The sequence below is a fragment of the Camelus dromedarius genome, chromosome 21 (genome assembly GCF_036321535.1).
Source record: "Camelus dromedarius isolate mCamDro1 chromosome 21, mCamDro1.pat, whole genome shotgun sequence".
NCBI lineage: Eukaryota > Metazoa > Chordata > Mammalia > Artiodactyla > Camelidae > Camelus > Camelus dromedarius.
In genome coordinates this window covers 17,669,769-17,694,770 of record NC_087456.1, presented here as the reverse complement: position 1 = coordinate 17,694,770, position 25,002 = coordinate 17,669,769, and the positions used below count along the sequence as shown (strand labels likewise).

At 37.9% G+C, this 25,002-nt stretch overlaps 1 protein-coding gene across 9 annotated transcripts in view; it reads right to left on the bottom strand.

The window, feature by feature from the left end:
* Window positions 1-25,002, bottom strand: part of SDCCAG8 (SHH signaling and ciliogenesis regulator SDCCAG8) — a 185,448-nt gene that overhangs the window by 81,101 nt on the left and 79,345 nt on the right. For all 9 annotated transcript variants that reach the window (XM_031438535.2, XM_031438538.2, XM_064477226.1 and 6 more), the window contains one exon: window positions 23,959-24,101. In XM_031438535.2, the coding sequence (XP_031294395.1) occupies window positions 23,959-24,101 (143 nt within the window). The remainder of the gene's footprint in view (window positions 1-23,958; window positions 24,102-25,002) is intronic.

Sequence of the window (25,002 nt, the reverse complement as noted above, 5' to 3'; positions counted from 1 at the left end):
CCTGCTATCATACAGTAAATGGGACAGGAGTAGGGGAGTGGTTACACACTGTTGAGGGAGGATTTCAGAAAGCTGAAAATATTAGAGGCTTAAAATGAGTAGTAATTAGCCATATAATGAATGAGAAGAATACTGTTTCAAGTGAAGTGGACACTGTGTGCAAAGACCCCGGAAGAAGAGAGAATTAGGTGCCTTCGGAAAACTGCAAACAGCTCTGGCACGACCGGAGGGTGGGATACATGTGCTGTGGGGTGGATGCGAGCAGTTGGTGGAGGGGAGACTGAAGAAAGAGGAGACTGGAGATGTAGGCAGGAGCCAGAACATGAAGCTATTTTTAAGGACTTCATCCCGAGGGAAATAGGGAGCCAATGCAGGGTTTTAAGCAGGGGAGTGTTGTGATCACACCCGAGCTTTAGAAAGATCGCTCTGGCGGCGGTGTGGTGAACAGATGGGGAAGGGACAACATTAGAAGCAGCGAGAGCACTTATTACTACAGCAAGAGCAAGAGCGATTTCTGTAATCGTTTCTTAGATAGAGTAGCCACCACGGGTAGACCCTGAGACCGAACAGCCATCAAAGGCACACTTGGGAATTTTCAGCCTTAAATTTTTTTTAAGCAGCTCATGAGTCTCAGAGGCGTTAAGTGCTTGCATGGATCAAAGTTCCTGGGAGAATGTCAGGCCCTCCTTACTATATTTTACAACATCATGGGCCCAATTCTAAAGACTAAAGAAGATGAACAAATATGCTATTGCATCTAATAGAGGTCAGGATTTTTGCCTTTGCACCTTCGTATTGTCAAAATATTCGTATTTCCATCTCTGACTTTTCTGTGTAAACTAATCACTTTGGACCACTCTTGCCTTTCCTTCCTGAAAATATCAGCATGTCTGCATACTCCCAATAATTAACCCTTCAGACGACTAACTAACTGCAAATTAGGCATTAGTAGGATCAATATAGGTATTACAGTGGCATTTCTGTAACCTGTCAGTGGCTCTGAGTCATTGTCAAATTACAGTACAACTGATTAAAAAGAATTTCTATTCTATTATAAAAATGTTTTTGAAATTAATTTGTAGGTTCCATTATTAAATGGGGAACATGTTGCTTACTCTGTGGCTATTAAAATGATTCAGAAATATGCTATTACTATTATATTACCATTGTTAAGTACATTTCACTGTATCTTATTTCTCAAGCATAACAGGGTAATGCTTCATTTATCTGGAATGTTGGGAGATGAGATGCTCCACGAAAGATAATTTTCCAGGCATCAGACCCACAGAAATCTGACTATATGCAGTATATGCAGTAGAAATATGTCTAAAATATACTAATTATGTGTCTGCTCCCTTAACTACACCGAATACAACAAACTCTTCATAATCGAGGCTTATACTTTCAAATGAGGTAGGCTGCTTGCTGCTGCTGCTCCCTCTACTAGGACGCTCTTAGGAATCTCTGCTCACTGTTGTATCTTTAGGAGTCTAACACAGTGGCTGGAAACAGCAGGCACTCAATACTGTTTGCTGTATGAAAGGACTCAGATGCTATTCTAAAGAAACAGAAAGCATTCAGAAGCACCGATCTGCTTCTCACAATTTTTTAATTGGTTGTTCTGCCATGATTCGCTGCCATGTTTTCTGTTTTGTTATGTTTTGACTTTTTTTGAAAAATATATAAACATGATGCTCAGGATAGTTCCATTGATTCTACACAGAAATGTGCAAGGGCTTTGCAATAGTTATTTGCTTCTTAAAGGTACTTCTTAATTTATACCTCAGTTCATGGCTGTGTGTCAAACGCCTGAATTTTCCAGAAGTCTGAGTCTGAGGAAGTGGGGAAGTGCTGTAATGAAGATAGAAGTGTTTTCATTGTTCTGAATTGGTGGCCTTTGGTCAAATATCCAGCATCTTTGTACAAAGAAATTAGAAATTAGATCTACTGACTGACCTTGGCCTGATAACAGAAACACAGTTCGCTCATTTTTGAAGCTTGATTGAGATCTCTGTAACCTCTACATTGTTGCACAAAATTCTGGAGCTGAAAAGTGCTGCACTTAAGAAAAAACTGACCTGAGGCTAAGTTTTCAGATTCTTACTCCAGTACAGTTCTCACCCTTCTAAAAAAGAAAATCATTGTTCTTGTCACAGTAATTAGATCGTTTTCCTCATCAAAACATTCCTCTTTTTAGTCACTTTATAATACAATGTTATTTCTATCTGGCTTGTAACACTTGCTTGTCACCAGTCTTATCTACATCCTTCACTGCTTCCTCTGCTTCAGCAACATAAGTGTTTGCTGGATTTGCTTCTTCCTCAAGGCGATTCTAAGCCACCGTCCTTGTCACTCCTACAGCCGCAGAGCTGCTCTTCCAATTCCTGAAAGCCTGCTTTTACCTTTACTGTAAGTCTGTATTCAAACTCATCTCTACCAGGTAGCCTGTCCTGAGCCTACCCAAACCAGAGAAATTTGTGCCCTGAAAAAGGAATATAAGCAACTAAAATCCTAAAACACATGTAAAAACAATGTCATACTTTTGGCCTTTATCCTTAGTACATAAGCTCCATTGTCAGCAGGGCTGGGATGGTTATTCCTTTGTACACAAGAAAGTGGGGGTTAAGAACACAGTTTGGTGTCAGCCCGACTCGGCATCAGAATCCCAGTACCTCCTCTTACTAGCCGTGTACGCTAATCCAGTCACTTACCCTATGACTCAGTTTCTCGAATGTGAAATGGGGTTAGAAACAGCACCTCTCCTTATAGGACTACCAGGATGTCGTGTGTAAAATACACTTAGCGTAGCACTGATACACCGAAAGTGCTCAAAAATATTCATCAGTGCCATTGTTACTGTCATCCTTACTACTTCCTAAGAGGTGACTACTCAAAATGTAACAATCAATGTAATTATCTCAAAGACTAAGAACCCTGAGGAAAGAATTTAAAACTTATGGATAAAAACTACACAGGGGGAGGTGTGGGCTTGGGCTTCGGACACACACAGTCTAGATTTGAACACTGACTCCACCATGTCCTAGCTGCGTGACATCAGAGTGGATCCTCAGTCTACGGTTCATTTTATCATTTAATAAACTGATATTATCAGAATATGTGAGATAGTCTGCATAAAGCAATCAGAAATGTCCAGCCCAGACCACCATCTGAAAGGTGTCTATATTCAACTAATGGGCTGGCATCTAATTATCTGTCAAACTTACTTTCCACCGTACTGAACATGGAAAGGTAAAGGTGGGACGGGAAGAGATGGAAAAATGCATCGTGATGCGCTGCGGCTACAGCTGACTGTTCAGCTGCTTTCTCTAATCTCCTCCTCCTCCTCTCAAAGTAACAGCGCCTCAGAAGAAAAATGAGCCATGAGCCAAAGTTAGTCCTGGCTACCGGCTTCAAATTCTTTAAAAAGCTGACATGATTTTCTTGTTTGTATAGAGTGGCTCCAATAATTGTAGAAATAGAGTTTAGGATTCATGACTGCATCTACGCTGGGCATTGTGGGAAAGCCAGGGAAACTGAGGAACAGAAGGGCCAGTCAGTGGCTGGTGCTGCAGCCACTGGCCACACGGGGCTGCTGAACACTTGAAACGTGGCAAGACTGAGGCGAGATGGGCCGCAAGTGTGAATACTACCCACTGGGCTGCTGTGAAGAATTAGGAAAAAAAGAGAGTAAAAGAGGTCTAATTAATTTATACTGATTACATGTTGAGATGATATTATTTTGTATATATTGGGTTAAATAACCTATGCTATTAAAATTAATTTCACCTGTTTCTTTTTGCCTTTTTAAATGGGCCTCTTTGAAGATTTTACGTTAAATACGTGGTTTGCATTTTGTGGCTCCCGTTATATTTCTACTCCACGGCGCTGGTTTGAGCATAACTCCTTTCCTCTTTCCCTATAGCAAAGCATCATTTTTAGTTCTGATGTTCCACAAATCAGAATAACTACGCTGCCAGACACTGCGAACTATAAATGCCTCATGAAGATATAAAAATCTCATAATTTTTATAAAAAAGAGAAAACTATTAAATAACACTTTTTTATCTTGATACATTTCTTATTTAAGTCAGCCAGTTACTCTTCCTTGAAAGAAGAAACAAAGAAGAATTCTGATAGAAAACTAAGAATAGCTAAAGCTGAAGTGGTCACCATACTACGCAAATCTAAGCAATACAACTTTTTTCTTTTTTTTTTTTTTTGTAAATCAGATTTGGATTGAGTCAACTCCAAAAATACATATTCATATTTAAAATTAAATTATAAAGCATATTTAAAAATTAATCCATACAGTCAAGCTGGCAAATTATAGAAAAATGTCCAGTTATGTACATGGATTACACATCCCTAATAAGTTGATGTGCATATAATTAGAAAATCTTTATCACTTAATAGTCTTTCTACAATTGTTGAAAGGGAAAAGGCAGATTTTCTAAGAGATTCCCCCTCCCCACAGATTTCTTTCCTGATCATCAGTAATCATCCACATATCATTCATTCCTTATTTGTTTCTAGTAAGAAACCAACAGTGTCAAAGTTTATCATGAATATTAGTTAGTCTATCTGTCAGCCAGTTTAATAAACTATCCCACTGCCTGGTGAGTTAATCTGTTGCCTTTGTCATTTTCACTTATTGCAAAACATTATCTGCACTTTGTGGAATACAAACAAGCTGCTGAATGGCTTCAAACCTCTACAAACATGGCTGAAGTTTATTTGTTGGAAGAAATATAATTCGAGACTCCAGAAAGGGGAATGTGTGGGAAAGCCAGGACCACACGTAAGCAAGCCCTCATGAGAATCCCAATTCCAATCATCCTTATCATTACAAGATCATTATTTTTGGAAAAATCTCACTCGAAATACTTATAAATTATAGGCACCTCCAAATGTATTGATAGAAAAATGAACACGTTATAAGTGCTCAACTTCTTGACTTCTAGAGTTGCTGAATTTCTTCAGAATATCAGAAAAGCTATACAGTGAAGAGAGGGGTATCCGCATGCCGAGAGTTAAAGAATAAAGTCTATTACAGAGTCTGACTTACTGTCTCTCATATTTTAAATCTGTGCTAATAATCTCTATCAGATTCTCTAAAAGAATTTATACCTGTAATATTGAATCCCATAAAATGCTATGTGAAGAGTCAACCTTTGACAGGTGCCTAAATTCAATCAGCTGACTGGCACCTAGTTATTTACTTGTCACACTTATTTTCCAGAACTCTTCGCTGATAAAGGCAAAGTTGGAACAGCAGATGTGGAAGAACGGACTGTAATGTGGCTCTGGCGCAGCTAACTGTTCTCAATGGTCACTTCCATTTCAGAGCACTGACTACGTCTGAAGTGAAAGTTACCCACCTCCCTGCTGTCTTCCTGAATGAAAGTGAAGTGGGAGGTGGGGGGTGGGGGGTGGGGTGGGGGTGGGGGACAGGGAGTGAAGTTCCAGAGGCACCGATAAATAAAAACCCAAGTAATGGCCATGTAATAATTCTCACTTGTCCTACCACAAAATAATTTAGATTTTGTGTATTCCTCCAAACCTGATTCCTGAGAGATATGTGGAGACTTAACAGAAAAGTTTCCCTAAGTCTGACAAATTTGGAAAACAGTGAAAACTAAATCCTTTTCTAAAAAGAGTCATAATGTGTGTTAGCATATTAATAGCTCTGAGAAGCCCTAGACTCAAGAAACTGATTTAATTCAACTCTTCAAAAGGAATTTTTTTCACACCACCTACCACCATCAGAGGCAAATAGTATGATGGAGCCTAACTGCCTACCTAGGCTCCAATCTCAACTCTACCACTTGGTGGCGCTGTGACCTTGGTCATGGCAGTAACCTCCAGCTACTTCAGTTTTCTTACCTGAAAAATGGGGCTTATGGTAGAATCTACTTGGAAGGGTTGCATGGAGATTGAGTCAATGTGAATAAAGCGGTCATCATGGAGTAAGCAGTGTGTCTGAGGAGCTATCTTTACCAACACCCTCAAGAGGAATGTTCCAAGGAGTAGGAATTGCTGTTTGTAAGCTAAAGCTCTTCGCTTTTTTGTTTCAAAGAACTAGTAACCATGTGTGCAAGTCCAAAAAGAAAATTATTTTCCCTTGCAGCATTGGATTGTACAAAATTTCTACAGCAAACATTTAATGGGTTTATTCAGACAAGTCATATTATCAATATACAATTATGAATTATCAATACAAAGGAGTAATAAGTAGAAAGCAGAGAAAAGCACAAGACTAGAAGAAAGGAGATGAAGATTCTACTTTTAGCTTCCGCTAAACAACTGTTGACCTTGGGTAGGTCACTGAGCTCCTCTGCACCTCAGTTCTCACATATTATAAAGAGTATTGGCCGGGATGGGCAGTTTCATTAATTCATTCATTCAAGATGATCTTGAGTTAAGGAAAGCTTGAAATCTAAACACACTGTTTTCTAGACTTTACACACACACACACACACGAAGAAAGTAGTTACATAAACCTTGCCCACTAAGTTGTAGGATACCTATAAGGGAGGATCATGCTCTCTTCATTTAAAAATTTTACAGTGCCTAGTATAGCTGGAGTAGAGCATGCACTCAGTGAAGGTGAATGTACGCCTGTTTGCCTGTTCAGCAGCAATCAGCCCTTCATCCTTTCATTCAAAAAAAAAACAAAACAAAACTCAAGACCCCTATGATGTAAGATACTACGCTGGGTACAACTAAGTATACGTGTTTCTGGAAAGCTGTTAGTTCTACCTATAAAGAGCTTACAATTTAATTTGCAGTATGAATATCAAATGATGACACTAATTGTTGCAGTTTCTTTTTACTACTTTTCAATTTGAATCCCATAATTTGCGTGAATTTTATGGTATTATTTCACACAGCAGCACCATACTAGTAGAATTATTATTAAGGGTGTTCGGCAACTGTGATGGAAGACATGGCAAAATCAGTACACTACAATTAAAGCAAGTATGCACCGATCAATTTTATGTAAAATTTTACATTAATAAGAATATCTATTAGCTGAAATTTTCTTAACAAGTTGGGGAAAGGAGGCACATTTTGAGCTGATTTTAACAAACAAGTTATCAATGTCCTTCTATCAGAAGAAATCATTATTTTCCCTTCAAATGCGTAGTTGTGTATAGCCCTGGTCCGGTCTTTTAAAAAAAGGTGACCCACAATGTTGATCTCTACAAGCAATACAGGCATAAATAAACATCTGTAACTGATAATCAAATTTCAGGTTTTTCTCTTTACTGACAAAAGCATACCATGGATCATAGACACTTTCTGTAAAATCAGAATATCTCAAAGCACTCCAGCCTAATCAAATGTAACCCACTTGATCCAGGCTGCTCTGATCTGATGGGGAATGGGGATACAGTGCTCATTAAATTTACTCTGAGTATTTGATCTTTGTGAGAAGTGTGTAGATACTCCTGTGGATAAATTACTAGATTTTTTTAAAATCCCCAAATAATTATGCATTTTCATTGTTTTTCCTAGTGATTGCTTTGTAACAGCTCCTTCTCTATTAGCCTCTCTTTATCAGTAATGGAACATAGGAAGCTTTTCAAGGACAAGGAGGGTAGACAAGAGCCCACATAAACAGCATGCATGATGTGACCAGCCAGATGATTAGTAAAGACATTTTATTTTGCAGAGAAAAAGTTATAGGTCTAAGAAAATAAGAAAGTCCTCCTTCTTCGCCCCACTATATACTGTTCCCATTGTAAATGATACTTAGTTTGCAGGTGTCCGCCTGCAGGCAGGTCACTGAAAGTCAGCGAAAATCAGGGCAACCTCAGCAGCAGAAATTAACCTGCAGATCATGGCAGGCAAATCTTTTTTTTCAGGGAGTATTATCCCAAACAAAACAATCAAACCGGACTTCACAAAATGAACAGAGACTTAAAACAACAAAAGCACCAACGGCATCTATTTTAACATTGCAAATTTCTTAGATATTACAGATGTCACCCAACAGTGCGTGCATTTGCTTCCCATATGTGAACAAAACTGAGGCATCGCAAGATAAATTTGAATGGAATGTTAATCTTCAACTTTAAATTTTTTTTCTTTTCCTAGCTGACGACACGACTTTAGTATTATCACAACGGAGCTTCTGGCTGGAAAAAATTAAATTAATGGATGGATAAAAAAAGCTTAGAAACTTAAAAAAAAATAAACAACTTTCAAATATCTATACTTGATGGCGTCAAGCGCCAAGATGAACGTATTTCAGCTGCAACTTCCAAACTAAACTCACAAATTACTACCGTTATGCTAAGTGTTAGCTACCCCACTGTGCAGTTTTGCTTTGTGAATTTTTACCTTCCTCTATGAACACTTTTAGCCACTGATCGCACAGCCTTTCAATGTTTTCTGCCTTTTCCTTTAAATAAACTGGCTCTGGCTCCTTCCATCTGGTTCCCCTTCCGTCAGCAACCCTGCACCTGTTCACACCTCCTCTCCTGTTGGATTCCACTGAACATTTCCTCCTCTGCCAGGGCTATTCTGGCACTCGCAACCTTTCTGTCATTCAATCCATCTGTCAGAAGTGAACTTTGTTTACCGCAAGCTTCTGCTTTCTTCTTCAAGAAGCAAAGCCCCTCAAGGTCATTGTCAAATGAACTGTCGACATGGATTTAAATCCTCTACTGCTAACCAGCAGAAGATGAAGTTCTGTTGTGTAATGTACTTGTGAAAATTACTTTTGGGTTCGGGAAGACAATAATTTGGAGTCAAAGTAGTAAGACATGGTATTTTAATGATCATTTGTAAAAGCAGACAGCTGATGTGTATTTACATCATGTGTGTCTGCACTTCTTATTATATCGAGTACGAACTATATGTATAAGAAGCAAAATAAAAGTTTTAAAGTGAAATCAAAATATCATAAACAAGTTTACACTATGTAAAAATTGCTTCATACTATATAGCATTAACTTGAGGAATAAATATTTTCACTAATGAATTAGCCAAGGGAAAGAGTATTCCAATTAAGAAATTTTACACTGAAATGCTTTAAATGTACAAATATGTACCATTTCAATTATAAGCTATATATTAACACACGGCTCCATTACTGCTTTGAAAACCTTAACCCATGAGATACAAATCAATTCATGTATATTTTAAGTACCATCATTTAAAAAATAAAGTTCTGCTTAAATTAATACTTCAATATATGCTACAAAACAATTACATAACTTATCTAAAGAAATGTAAGCTGTATCAATGGGCCAGTTTTGTGAAAGAAATAAGCTCATGGGTATTAGGTGAAAATGATACTCTCAATAAAATTTATTCTGTGTAATTTATAGCTATCAAGTACTTACCCTCTCTTCATAAATTGTACATGAAATCACTTTCTGGTGAATTATTTGCCAGTATTTTAGACAATCATATTCTTTAGGAAAAAGGCAAACCAATGACTTGACTCAAATTTCGTATAAGAAAAAGGCAGATCACTTTTTAGGAGAAAATACATTTTAACCAAAGCACTGTTACAAATGTGAAGCTAAAAGGCACTTGTTTCATAATATTGCTTTTATAATTTGGAAGAATTACCCCAAGATTTAATCTTATTGCATATGCTTTTATGAAGTAAAATTAATCTAGTCTAAAATTTTCTAAATCCTTTTTGGAAAAAATAAAAATTAAACCTTTTTTCATTGACATAAAATTAAAAGTAGGTTTTTTTAGTAGAAGTTTAAAAAACATGTAATTTAAAAACTGAATCCTATAGGTCTTGACTGAGTAAATATTTATAATTGATTAAAAAAAGACTTTATCAAAGCAACTTTTCAGATGTGCTTTAAGAAAATTATTGTGACACTAAATATAGAAGTAAAAACAAAAACTTAAAATCCAAGTGCAGAGACATTCTTTTTTAGTTCTAATTTCAAATTTTATTACTAATCTCCAAAATACTCTATATCTTATAAATCACTCTTATGTAATATATATAATTTATATATAAAATGTATATAATTTATTGAATGTAATTTAATAGATGGATTTTGAACACAAAATATGAATTCTAAGAGGTGCTTTCTCTTTCATCTTCCTAAAACATAATTTCTAAATAACTTCTTTTTATGTGGAGAAAATTGCAAAAATAACATCTAATTTACCCAGCAAGTTTGTTACCACTGTTCGGGTATTTTTTTCCCTTTCGTGTAATCTGTGCTGGATGGTAGTTTGTTACCTGGATCCCTGTTTCTGAAAAGCATGGGAAGAATACTGGTAATTTGATCACTTCTATGGTCTGATTTGCTCTATAAAAAAAAAAGAAGTATTAGCAAAACGCTAGTTTAATAGAGGCTGCTTAAATTACCGGGAAGGAACTCTTCATTCTTAGCAAACTGCGTTTGGAAAATACACTAGCAGGCTTGCTTTGGAAGTTTTGTATAATAAGAACATACACAAATAAAAACCACTCAGTTTAACATCACTTATAATCACACGCAGATGCATGAATGTGCATACACACAGACATACTTTTTCCTAACAGAAATACGAAAGAAAAACAACAGGGAAATAATACTCGGATTACTTTTACAAATGTGCTAATTTAAGGAATTCAGAGAATTCTGTTAATATTAATTTGCCTAGTGTGTAATATGCTTATTTAATCTTTTAAATAGAAAAAAACTAGGGAAAAGTTTTAGATGGTTTGATACCAACACCTGACCCACAGATTTCACAGAAAAAAGAAAGAGGCCTCGAAGCAGTGTTTCCAGTTGCACCAGAGAACAGGGAAGCCGTCTCTGAGGGCTCAGTCGGGCTGAAGACCAGAAGCGGATGGCGTTCACGTTCCTTAACGTCAGTTTTCCTAAAACAGCTTGTGGACGGAGGATGGAAGGTAAAATACTTGAACGCCTTAATAAAGAGTTGACCTTAATTTATCTACATTCTGAATGAGACTAACAGTTCTGCTTTTCTAAGAATTGCAAATGATGAAAATACTATGATTTTTCTTTAGTTTAGTGATTTTTCTGCCTCTATCTGCATGAAGTCTTTTAACAACAGAGGATTTCATCCTTCCACCCACTTCCTCAGTTACCTTAAGGCAAGACCTTCTTTCAGATGTGGAAATTTCTGCAGGACTGCAGGACAAAGAACTGAGACATTTTAATTGAGTTGATCAAGGGGGAAAAACGGATTTGCGAGATTCTGGTAAGAGTAAGAAGAGACTAAGTGATAACTTTAAATCTGCCACAATCATTTACTAATGTGCTGCGATATCAAATAAGTCTAATTTTTTGACAGCACCAAATTAGATTTATTGCAGAAACTGCTGCATAAATAGCATATGGCTATGTTATACCACCTATTTCAAATCCTGGTAATGTTTCCCCCTCCCCCTTCAAAATGAATAAATTGAGCCAAGCTACAAACCTTCTGCGAAAAAAGAAATACCCCAGTTCAAAAACAGATGTAGGCGATCTGGATTTCTTTGTTAAAGTCATAGTTTTAGCCCGAATGTCCTGACTCTATATTTAAAAAACCATGACTCCTTAATAAGTTATTAAATTTACCAGGTCAGTTTTCTCTTTCATTTCTTTCAGAATGACTTAATTTGATTTCTGTTTTAAGGTTTTAGATTCTGAATTATGCTTACATTTTGATGTTCAAGCCACAGTTACATGGGGAAAAAAAGAAGGGCAAGCAGCTCTGAATCAAACATGACTTAAATCAGGTTTAGGAGAAATTATTAAGCACAAGTGAATGTATCGTACGGTTGTTTTTGGTTTTCATTTGTGAAAGACACATGTGGTAGAAATCATATCAGAAAGTCTTCTCTAGTTTTAACTAGAGCCTTGATACTGCAAACTCTCTCATGCATAAAATATATAAAGTGATCATTCCATGTGCCACACTGTACACAATAGGACGGCAGAACCACACAGACAGCAAAAATCCAAGTTCTGCGGAAACTGGGATGGAAAACTCACACAATTCCAAGATGGACAATTCTTCCTTTTGCCGTCTCTGCCCTGATACCACCCCACCCCTAACTGTGATAACAATTCAACTCAATTTTTCTTTTTGAACAAAAGTTTCAGTTCTTCCGCAGACGGGAAAGACATTGCAAGGTCTTATCTCAGACCAATGGGCACACCACTGCAAACATCGTGGCGCTCAGCTTCCCCGCAGACTCCCTCTCTGTGGTCAGTCTTCCCAGCTGCCCTATCCGTTACTGTCTGATTAGTTCTGCAAGGAGCCCCTCCCCGGCCAGCTTTCGGTGCCATCTGTTCCACGCAAGATGGCTGCTGCCCAGCAACCTAACACTGCCCTCCTACCTGGCACCCGGCTACCATCCTTACCCCAAAGTGCTAACACAGGTTCTCACTGCTGGCAGAGTCAGGATTTCATTACTACTACTTTGACAAGTGCAGGGTTGTTTGTAATTTCTCTTTTATCCTGATTTTGATTGTACAACCACCTCCCACTGATTCAGTTTGCTTCAGTTTTGTTGCTCACAGATTTTACTCTCCACATTAATCTCCCTCTGGCATGTTACTGCATCTGTTCCCTTTTTTATTATTAATTTTCGAATTCCCACCATTTTTGACAAAAAGGAGGTAATCTACACTCTGTTTCTGCCCATTTCATTTTCTTTAATTTGGAAGATAAGTATGAAAGCATGCCAAAGAAGTTAATTCTCCGTTAACAGTTTATTTTCTGGCATCCCTAAGCCTTTGTATACGAAAAACAGATAGGAATAAATGTTGACTGAATCACCACAACATAGTCGCTACCATTCCTGAATTTAATGAAAAGCAAACATATGAAACAGCATCTAAAAAGTTTATTAGTTAACATGAGTTGTCTCATGCTGTCATTCTTTCTTCCACATTTAACAGATAATTCTTTGTGCAAATGAGTCTGAGTGCAGGATCTGAGTTTGGGTTCATCTATAGTTCCGACACGGGCTCTATTTTCACTGTAGATGAACTTTATTGTTCCTTAATATAATTATCATCTTTCCTCAACCCAAACATTGATGATTAATTCAATAGTGAATGATTCTGAATAAGCGCCTTGTTTCAGAAATAGGCTAAGAACAGAGAACCGCCATCAGTGCAACAAAGCAGAGCTTAAAGAGCCCCCAGGTTGAGAGCAGCTTCCACTGGATCTTGTTTAACAAACATTTAATATCAGGAATGGCAAGATGGTTTTTCCTCTGAAGACAAAGAGAGCTATTTAAGATTCGAGGAAATAGGAAGGCGTATATTTAACAACATGCTCTCTTCGTGTTTCTAATCTGTCAAGCCCACTATGTTGCCAGAAGGACTTGAGTAATTTGATCATACCTCAGTTGCCCTAACGTTTTCCAGATTGAGCAATGCATTGTGACTGATAATTAATTTATTTTACATGAATTCATATTAATAGCACCAGAGTCCCTGTATAGATGAGCAACACCTCAGATTTACAAAAATTTGAATGAGTTCAAATGATCTTCATACTCATATATACCCTTATAAAATCACAGTTACAATCTGTAGGAAAGAAAGCGCAGAAGGAGAGCTTTTCCTAAGGTGACAGAAGGTAATCATAAACAGGACTATACCCAGCCAGAACCACACTTCAGATCTGCCTCTGGAAAACCAGAAAATCTCGAACACTGCTAAAACCCACTTTCAAGGCCTGGTCTTGAACATCCCCTCCCTCGTGCATAGATCCCAATAGTGATGTGTTACTTTATTTTATATACTTCTTTTGTGGGTACAGCTATGTTTATAATTACTCCCTCAACACAGGGTGGATTCTTGGGGTAACCCCCCGGTCAGCGACAGGCTTCTGGGAGGCAGACACACCTAACTGTCAGAGGGATAAGTCACATAGACACCAGGACTCTTCCTGCAGGAAACCCTCTGACACTGTCCCTGTGCCCCACCCTCCCCACCGCTTGGTCAGGCCAGGAGATGCTCGCCAGCACCTGCAGGTGACCTGTGCTTGTGGGGCGAGGCCACACAGAGCCAAGGTGGAGCAGTCTTTGCTCAGCTGGACATTGGCTTTACTGGCTGCTTCCAGACATCTTCTGACCCATTTGGTGTCCCCTCCCAATTCCTGAGTTCAGGGAACGTTCTTCTCTCCTCAGCCCATCTAACAGAGTAGCAGCTTAATAAAAGTTTGTTTACTAGAATTGGGGCCTGGATCCCCACGAGACATGGCCCAAGATGGGCACTGAGGAGACTGTCTTCTGCATGCCTCTTCCCTAAAGTGAGCTTTGATTCCAGGATTTATCAACCAATGACTCTACCTGTGGGTATGAAGGAAACATTAAATAACAAGCAAGTAGTGCCTAATAATTGGCCTAACCAACACATCCAATTCAGAAGAAAAGAAACATCATTAAGTTGATTTTTTTTTAAATACTTCTTTTATCTTAAGTTAATAGTGGAAAGCAGAGCTTTCTTGTAGAAAATACTCAGACTCAGAGCTACTGGGATAACAATTCTGCTCTTGCTTTTTTCCTCCTTCTATTTTCATTGAACTTGATGTTCATTGTTGTTGAGTCAGGCAAGTGGTGTGGGCAATACTTTCTCGGTTTCCTCTGGGCTTCTTCAGAAAATGAGCTGGCAGCCGCCACCGCCATGCTCCCGGCTGTGGGCCTGTGTGTCAGGGAGAGGAGTGCATCCCCAGCGTGGATTTTCATTGCACACACATTCGGGCTTCACAGACTGAGAGGAGCGAGCCAGGCAACGTTAAGCAGAACCTGCAGAGACACATTCTCTGGCAGCCTCTGCCTCTAACCTCTCCCGCCCCGGGGCCACACCAAGACCAGGGTTCTTAGCCCGTCAGACAGGTGGAGCAGAGTGGGCTCAGGCAATGTGGCGTCCACCAGAGCAAAATGAAATGCCTTTCCTTCCTCGCTCTCTGACAGCCTGTTCTCTCTGATACTGAGTGGGGGAAGGAAAAGAGGACGCAATTTAAAACAGTACCAAGGCCGTCTATTTCAAGACTTGAAGATGTTGGTTGCACATATATCCATTTAAAATTATTTTTGACACATTTTCTGCTTAATTTATTCAGGAAAGGAGTACAAGAAAAAAAAATGAGCTTAACTTTTAAATGGAAACTTTAGGCTAAAAATTCTTCAATAATTTGGGGGATAAAAAGATTCAGTTCACTATGGAATAGCAAGAATACATGTCAATGTTACACCATCCCCTTCAAAGGAAAAGATATTGAAAGCTTGGTCTTTTGACCTAAGCTGGTTGTCACCTGGAGGAGTACAGTTCCTTCTGAATTTTCACTGACAACAGAGAGGAGAGACACGTGCATCCAGCACTTACAAAGATCCTGCCCAACAGCCTGCTGTCGAACTTGGTGCTGGCGACACAGAGAGGCCTGCTTCCTGGCTCATGAACTGAGAATTTACAATCCAAAAAGTATTTCTATTAGCTCTGAAATATGTTTTTCTGCTTATTTGTGAAGATGAGTTCCAGAGCACAGGCCCTGGAGTTTGATGGACCCAGTTCAAACCCTGCCTCGTCTAGTCTCCCCTCCCTCCTCCTCGCTGTGCACCTGCAGGCTTCACCTTTCTAAGACTCAGCTTCCTTGGGCTATTCGTTTTGACTGAGAAAGCAGGGTATCTCAAACTTTCTGTATAAAGTATCTTTTTTAAAAAACAATTTATAATCTTTTTCAAAATGTTAGCTTTGTAAAATGGAAAAAAATAATTACAAGAAAAATTAAAAATTTTTAAAGATATATATTAAAAAAGCCATTGATCATGTAACTGGATACTGTGGCAATTTATAATTGATATCAAAGTTTCCAAACACTCTCAACTTTTGTACTTACCTTGCTGCAGACTAAGAACATACAGCCCACGGGGGACCACACTCACCACAGCACTGCTGCAGGAAAGCAGGCACAGTGCTTGGCACATGCTAGACACTCAGCTGCGCATCTTTTACCGCTCTCACTATATTCTGAGAGTTCTCTAAATAAAACAACAGTGCAACCCTCTGGAGAACTGACCTCCTCAGACTTATGCTGACAACAGAGAATATCACTGTCAAATCACCATGAACAGAGGATGTTCCCTTCTTTCTCTTCTTTCCACTTCAAACCTTTCCTTAGTCAAAGGAAATCTCAAGGACTGTTAAAAAGACAATAGAGGCAACAGAGGGGACATCTGCTGTTTTATTTACCCAAGGTCCCTGACGCCCTTCCCCTAGTAAGAACACCTCCCCTTGTGTTCCCTTAGTGTAACTCTCCTCTCCTCTTTTGGGGTTCTGCCAGGCTGCCAGCCACAGCACCCAAAAGAGGGTGTGTGTGCATGTGACTCAGTTTTGGAATTTGAACTGACGGCTCTGAATGGAAGTGGAGGAGCTAGGAAGTCACATTCTTACAGTTTGAAATCAAGGGTATCTCATTCATCTTTAGTTCAGACTGAAGAGTGTGGCTCCATGGTGTGGAAGAACCTGAAAGAATGAGCCAACATTCAGACAGAAGTCCAGCCCTGCGATTAACAGAAAATGATAGCACACTGGTGCTGCCTTGAGTCTGTGGCCCAAGAAACCCCTAGGCCCAGCTGCACCTGGGTTTTACATGGTCTGGGTATCAAACTAATCAACCCCTTTTGGGGTTTCTATTACCTCAACCAAAGACTCCTGACTCATACTGATAACCTGAGAGGTCAAAGGTCAAACCACTCATTCAAGAATGCACTTAACAATAATTATTACATGGAAGCTAAATGCTCTGGAATGGAAGCCCTAATCACCCTTCCCCAAGCAAAGCACCCGTCACAATGGGATAACCTGATGACTCCTTTCTTATACTCTTTCTCACTTGCAAAAAAAACCCAAACACTATAGTTCAAGTTGGTATCTCTCTAGGTCATAAGGTCAAATCTTTCCATCTGGATCACAAAGTAGGTCAACGCGTAATACCCATTTCATGGACTTCCCTGAGATCCCCGCTCCGAGAAGTTCCTTGAAGTACATATCATTAAAAACATTATTTATGTGAAAGGGGAAATACAAATTTTAAAGGTAGCCCTGCTTATAAGCTGGAGCCTGAAGGTTCAATAGCACGTTGGCCTCTCCTTTGCACTTCATGCAGTTCAATTTCTAAATGCTCTGGAAAATAAATTCAAGACTTCCTGTAGTAATTCCCCTCCAGATCAGATCTGAGAAAAAGACATAGGATTCAAAAGAATGTGCTTCAATACATGTACAACAGGCATGGAGAAAAGTGTTTGCTCAGTAAGTAATCAATACCAGTCACAGAAACATTCAGAAGTGGTTGTTCTGATACACAATATCATAAGGTAACCTGCCCACATGTATGGAAATGGAAACGGTAGTCTTGTGAGATTTAAATGCAATAGCTTTTTAAAGATGTTTCGACATGTTAAAAACAAATATGTGAAGGATGTTCCACTCTTTTATAAAAGGCTCTCTTTCCTCTTGGGTAAAAAAGAAGTGAAGAAGTAAAGGAGAATGATAGTTACATTATGATACGTTAAATGACTAAGGCCACAGATGAGCCAGAGGACACTGTTTCTCAGGAAAAGCACAAGCCAAGACTATAAGTCACTGATAGGTATCAGTGTATAAGGGAGCAGCTAACACATCTCTATTATAAATTTATGTTACTTGTTTTCTTGGTTGTCTTCTGGGAACAACTGCATTAATCCATTTCCCTACTGATTCACACAGAATCACAGTCTGATGGATAACAGTACAGGCTTTGCAGGAAAACTGGTGGGTTGCAAATACATATCAGCTATGTAACCTTAGATGAATCATTTTATTTCTTTGTGCCTTAATTGCATCAGCTGTGAAACAGGGAAATAATAGTGTGCACCTCATAGAGCTATCGGGAGGGCTAAATGCAAAGCACTCAGCTCAGTTCCCAGAACACAGTAGAAGTTCAGTAAATGATGGCCACTTGCCTTTAGCTACTACTGCTGTTATTTTTTTTTAAAAAAGCTACTACACGTAGTGTGGTACCAGGCAGATCCTGAGATGAATATATTCTTAACCTCAGAGACTGATACTTATATGTGTATAACTTATTCTCTTGTATACATGCATACTTCCCAAAGGCCATTTTCCCCCTGAAATTTCCCACAACATTTCCTTCATCTTCATTTTCCTATCTCCAAATGCTACCAAGGATCAGGAAGAAATTTTCCGTCCCTCTATCCCTGTAATACTTTATATGTCATCTCCTTTCTGGATCTTACCATTTACATTACCAACTCTGTATTTTCTCCTCTTCCCCACTAGCCTACAAGCTGCTAAAAGGCAGCATCTGAAGCTATTTTACATTTATATTTCCCATCATCCCCAGCACAGTGTCTTACAGCAGGAAATGCTCCATGAGCATTTACATGAACAAATACACAAACAGATATTTTAAAATGTACTTGAAAGTTTGCTATGGAAAAGAAAGAAGTTGTTTTGAATACTGCTACCAGCAAAGATATAACCAGGAAGGGAGTAGCCTTGCTTTTGTTTTTATGATTGCTAGGCTGTGTCTGCTTAATGGTCATGTTTATTAGGCACTGGTTTCAAGCACTGTCAGAGGAGCCATCTTTTAATTATAGAGAACTCTAGTTTCAAATTCTGTGTGTGTGTGTGTGTGTGTGTTTGCGTCTGAGATTTTCAACTGAGCATCTTTAAGTGAGAGGCATTGTACACTTTACCAGTCCTACCTGAATTGTTAGAATGGTTATCATTTGATTCTGCTATACTTAAACATATATGTGCATACAAAGTTAATAATGAAAAAAATATTACAAAATCATAACATAGTACAACATGGACACAGAAAATTCTTAATTCTCAAAAATTTCAGTCTTATCTCCATCTCATATTTTTAACCCTGATATACCTGAGAATATATATATATCTATATATAGATATAAATACTGGGCTTTGAATAAATAGTCATATACTTGTAATATATTAACCGATATATTATTGAGCTCTAATTCTTTGTAAAGGGCTGAGCTAGATGCTCTGAGATATATATTAATAAGACCCTTCCTCTCACTTGAAGAATAATACATTCCAGAAGAGAAGATAAGCAGGTACATAATTTTTTTTCAGTTTTCATTTTTCCTGTTTTGAGGAATTCATTCAGCAGTAGTAAGTGCCTTCGGCTCTAAGTGGGAAGGAAGATTCAGAGGGACACATGCTCCCTTCTGGCAAGGGTCATTAGGGAGGGCTACAGCAGAAAAATCAGGATTTCAGGGAGACCTGGAAAAGGAGATAAGACTACAATAGGGCTAGAGAAGCTCAAAGAAAGGGGTATTCTAAATGTAGAGAACAGCAAAGGGGGAGAGAGGTCCAAAAGCTGAAGGAGGGCTGCATCTGCTTAAATCACATGCTGGAAATCAGCACATGAGAGGATGAAGTTGGTAGCAATGAAATAAAACCAGAGGGTTGGGAGCCTGTCGGGGAACCTTAAATGTTGGTGGTCTGGACTGTCTATAATACACACCAAGGAAGGTTTGGAGCGCACAGAGTCAAGGCAGTGCTTCTGAGTACCCACTTGGCAGCAGCTGGCAAAGGAGATTGGAAGGACTTGAACAGAGTATTTTCATAATCCTTATGAGATGTCAGCAGAATCTAAGCGTAAACGGCGGGTATGAAGGACATTTCTATTAAATCTCTCTGAACTTCAAACTAAGGAAACACCTTAAACAAAGGATACTTCAAGCAATCTAAATGCCTAATGTCCAGAAATAGAAACTTACTGACGCATTGTCTTAAATCATTGTTAGAATCATTGATTACCAGAGCCAGAAGGAAAACTAGAAATCATGATGTCTAACCTCATTGCACAGGTAAGTATGCAGGTGCAAAGAATCAAGTAATTTGCCAACAGTTGCAAACACAGTGAATGCCTGGGAAAAGATACCAAAACTCAAGTTTCTTCAATCCTAGGATAATGGCTCCCACCCCATCTCCCAAGTACAGTGCATGGTTATAACTGGTACTTCACCAAAAGCAAACTTTGAGCCATTCTTTGTTCCCCTCCTCGGCACTGACGGCCCCATTTCCATCTCCTTGGTGCTTCTTCCACAGTACTTTCAACTGTGCTCTCACCCACTCCTTTGGCCACAGTATCTTTACGTCTAAGCATCCATATCTAAGCCGCTAGTCATGACCTTTCTCCTCACATTAGACCTACACTGGACATCTCCACTGGACGTCCAAAGTAAAACACGTTTTTCTCTGCTACACCTTTTTATGTTCCCTAGTTGAATTAGTGGATCACCCAGTTAACACAAGCTGGAAAATTTCGAGTCACCTTTCACTCTGGCCTCTCTCATCACTTCCCTAAATGCCTCTTGGAGATGCCATTTCCTCTCCACTTCACTGGCACAGTCACGGCCAAGGACTACTGTGCTTATATTCTAACTGGAGTCCCTGCCAATCATCTCTTCCTCAACCAATCTGTTTCCACAGTGCCTTTCAATTACTTTCTTTAAATACACATTTGAACCTATCATAGTTCAAGCTCTCCTGACTTATTGAAAGAGGGAAAAGAGCCTTCTGACGGAGGGGTTGTAAACTTTTTATGTAAAGGACCAGACAGTAAATATTTTAGGCTTTGACCATGCTCAATTCTGCATGGCAGTGCTATACATAATACATCAAGGAAAATCATGGCTGTGTCCAATAAAATTTTATTTATGGATGTAAAATTTTTATGTGTCATAAAATATTATTTTTCTTTTGTTTTTTTCCCAAACTATTTAAAAGTATAAAAATGTTCTTAGCTCATGGGCCATCCAAAACAGATGATGGGCCAAATTTGGCCTATGGGCTACATTTGCTGACTCTGTCCTAACCGGACTTATATTCTCCTACATCAACTCTCCAAGTTCACTCTCCACACTGCTCACTGAGTCAGCATCCCAACACGAAAAGTTTATCATGTTGGCAGTCCTGATGAAAATACATCAAGAGTAACCCATTACTTTCAGAAGAGCCCAGACTCCAGAATATGGCCCACAAGGCCTTCCCTCTGGTCCGTCTCCTCTTTCTGGGCTTATCTCCTGCCAAACCCCTAACCTGATTGTTGAGTTTATGTTCTCTCCCATCTTTATGTCTTTGTGTATATTGTTCCCTCTACCTGGGGTACTCACCCCACCTTTCTCCACTGTGAGAACTCATATCCATGAGCTCATTAATCAAGGCAGCTACCCAGCATCTCTTTCTCCAGAAAGTTTATCACTTTCACCTATAATGCAGAACGAGCCAACTCCCCTTCCTATGTGCGCCTGTGGTAATCCTTATTTCTGTCATTACACGGTTACCACTCTATTATAACTGTATAGATAGCTCTGGCTCCGTAGTAGAATGTGAACAACTTAAGGGTAGGAACTGAGTTTTTCTTCCTGTCTGTCCAGGACCAAACAATGTACTTAAAAGATAGGAGGGACTCAATGAACATCTGTTGAATAAGCAAACGTTATATTTACCAACTGGGTCCTTCAAAAAATGCTGAATTTCTATTTTCCAGTTTTAAGTCCAATTAGACAATAAAGGGAAATTCCAAAAAAGTGATAGGCTATTTTTCTTTCAGATTAACCTACAGATTTCTACTCCAGTTTTAAAATGTTCTTTGCCCTGAAAGATTTGAAATCCTTATTTTATCATTACTTTATAACATCTTTTTCCTATTTAATTTTAAACTTTGTTTAGAATACGCCATTTGAAATGTTTAAATTAAGACTAAATGAAGCACTACCTGTGTGGGATTTATTTATTTCAGTTGGTCTACACTGAAATGAAAGACGTAAAGATTCTCAGCCACATTCTAGAGTATACGAATCAATAAAGAATGGTGAGGGAAAGCAAACTCTTTAAAAAAAAAAAAAACAACCCAAATGACATATCAGAAATATTTAGCCCAACAACCAAGTCATAATTTCAGTGCAAAAGAGAGATATACACAGTTCCTTGCTTTCTTCATTGTCATCTTTATATTTATCAATGTAGATTTAATAAAACATGAGCATAGACTAAGTATAAAATGCTTACAACAGAGTACTGCACTTAGAACATCGGGAATTAAGTTTTATTTTTCTGTAAAGCTAGATTAAATTTTTGTAGACTTGTTGTAAATAAAGCTCAACAGAAAAAGCTTCCTGTGGAATCAAGCAAAACCGTTTTTCTTAAGAACAAAGGAATTAGTTACCACTAGTCCATTTTCAGCAGTTGCTGCATCTTAATATGCTCTACTTTCAAGAAATTGATCTTGTCAGACAGTACAAATTGATTCTGCACAGGAAAACCCTCCATGGACTCTGACTTCAGAAATTAACTCTCAGAATAAGACAGAACGGCAAAGGGGACAAACCAGCATTAATATTTATTTACTGAAGCTCAGCCACACTGAGACAGTAAAAGCTGTCCTATTTCTGTGGGTTAGTAAGTGCTCAGCACACAAATGATTGGTTCTCAATAGAAGTTTGACAAGAGAAGAAAAACTACTATCATGATGAAGCTAAATTCCAAAACTTCTAAGATTAAATAATCACAGTTTAACATTACATTCTCAGTGCTACGACAATACTTTAAATGGGCATTAAAAGCATGGTTATTATTCTGCAGTATTAAGCAATTTTTTTTTCTCATAAAAGTGTTTATTCTATTGGGATTTTTCTAGGTATCACACATGTATAAATGATTTATTTTCTTTCTTTGCTTTTTTCCTTTCTCTCTTTCTCCTTCTTCTCTTTTTCTTTCATTATTTAAAAGGGAAGTTGGCAAACCATTTGGAATATTATCATAACAAAATGTTTTTTTTAACAAAGTTTGATTGTAACAGAATTAGAGGCATCTTAACACTAACCCAAAACTTTGGGAGGTTCACCAACCTCTAGAATATTTTTTTCTCCAAATGCAGGCTGTTCAAGTGGTGCTTTTCTCCATCTGTTATCATACCGTGCTCAGAATTACATTGTCATATTTCATGTAAAAGGGATCAGTCCCCTTTCATAGTTTAAATTCAACATATCACTATGAACAGAAGACCAGTGTTTTTCTAATTTATGAACTAAACCAAATATTATAAACTTACTTGTGTATTTAGACAAACTTCTCTCTAAAAACTGAAAAACTCCAAGAATTAAACAAAGGCTTGATCCGAAAATTGAAAAATTGTACTAAACTCAAAGGGAGAAAAACCATTTATATGGTAACGTGAAATATCTACAAACTCAGTCTGCATTTTTCTCTGTGTCTGTGTGTTTCTGTGCATGTGTGTGTGTTTTCAATATAGCAAATTACCCAATGCTTACTACCTAAAATGTCTTATTGTAATTTAGGGCTGAGCTGTATGTTTACTAAAGTTTTGTGACAATGATGATCACACCACAGTATCTCATGATGGAAACAAGGCAATTTGAAACCACGATGGTGTAAGTGTGGTTATGGTAATGGTTTAAACATGAACAGTGCCAATCAATTTCATCTCTAAATTTTACACCTCCTTAGGACTCAGGTTGCTTATTTTGTATCAGTTCCATCTCAATTTGCATCATAGAATGCTTTTTACTTTGTGTCTTTCACCACTGACAGTATCTGATTATTTTCCTAAATATATTCCTCAGATACTTCAGTTCAACATTTTTACTAGACATAGAATTAAAAGGAGAGGTAGTGGTGGTGGTAGAAGAAATATGTCATTTTGCTTATATTGATAGAGAAACTAAATATTTGAGCATTGGAGATGAAAGACTTTTTAATATATCAGTAATTCTCTGCCACACTTATCATTCACATGTCTGGCTGTTTTGCTTACCACATCTCCACTTTTCTTAATATGCCTAAAAGCTGTGTGTGAACTGAATGACTAAGACTTAGCTCTAACAACTGTTTGGAAGCCTGCGGCAAAAATCAGTGGAATGAAATTGGTACTATGGTGCATAATGGGATTAGGGAGTACCTGGTGAGGTGCAGTTGGTGTTCGGATTCGCCCAGCAGTGCTGTCAGTTGCAGGCACTCCTCTCTGGCCCGGGCTGCCTTCTGCTGCTCCTGTTCCCAGTGCTGCTTGCTTTCACTCAGTTCTAATCTCAATTTCTCTATTTCCTTAGGTAGAGAGAAGAGGGGAAAAGCATCCACATAAAATATATGTACTTGAATTCAAAATTATCTCATTTTTATTTTTGCCATGAACTTTAATGTGATGAAAAATTATTAGAAAATTTAGGCTAGCTTCCATTTTATGACAAAGGGAATTAGCACAGCCAAAAATGCACATTAGTGAGGTTTTCTGGATCGTAAGATGCAATCTAATTTAAAAAATGAAATGATTAAATGAGAGTAGTCAAAATGGATAATCTGCACTTTCATTCTAAGGCTCAGTTCCTTTAGAAAATAATATTAATGTAAAAAGTCACTACTGTTAAAATATAACATTTTCATTTACAAGATTAGATAAGAACACATGCAGTGATTTACATCAAATATGGTATTCTTTATTCTCAAAGATATATGTACGGTTTCATTTTGATGTCTTGAAAACCAAATTAAAGGGTAAAATAATTTAAGGTATCTTTTAGAAAAATGTGAGGTGTAAAAAAAGGCATCATTGATGCACAATATTATTTGGAAAAAATAATTTGGGAAAAAATAAAGCATGAGAACCTTCAAGCATTTTGTATATATGGCATTTCTGAGCTAAAATAATATTACATTAAAGCTGCATTTTAAAAAGGCAACAAAAGCCCTCAAAGATTAATAAATATAAACATCCAAAATATATGAAATTTATGACAGTTTATTCTTTGGTCTCAGAATGAAATTATCCTTTTCTTACTGAAACTGAAATATTTCAATCCAAAATTACTTTATATATAGAACATAGTTTTAAACAATTTACATGTTAAAGTAGAAACAGTTATTTATTATAGAACATCTATAATTTTCTTAAGGAAGAAAATAGAAGAGACAAACATTCAGGCTACTAAGAAAAGAAAAACAAAAAAAG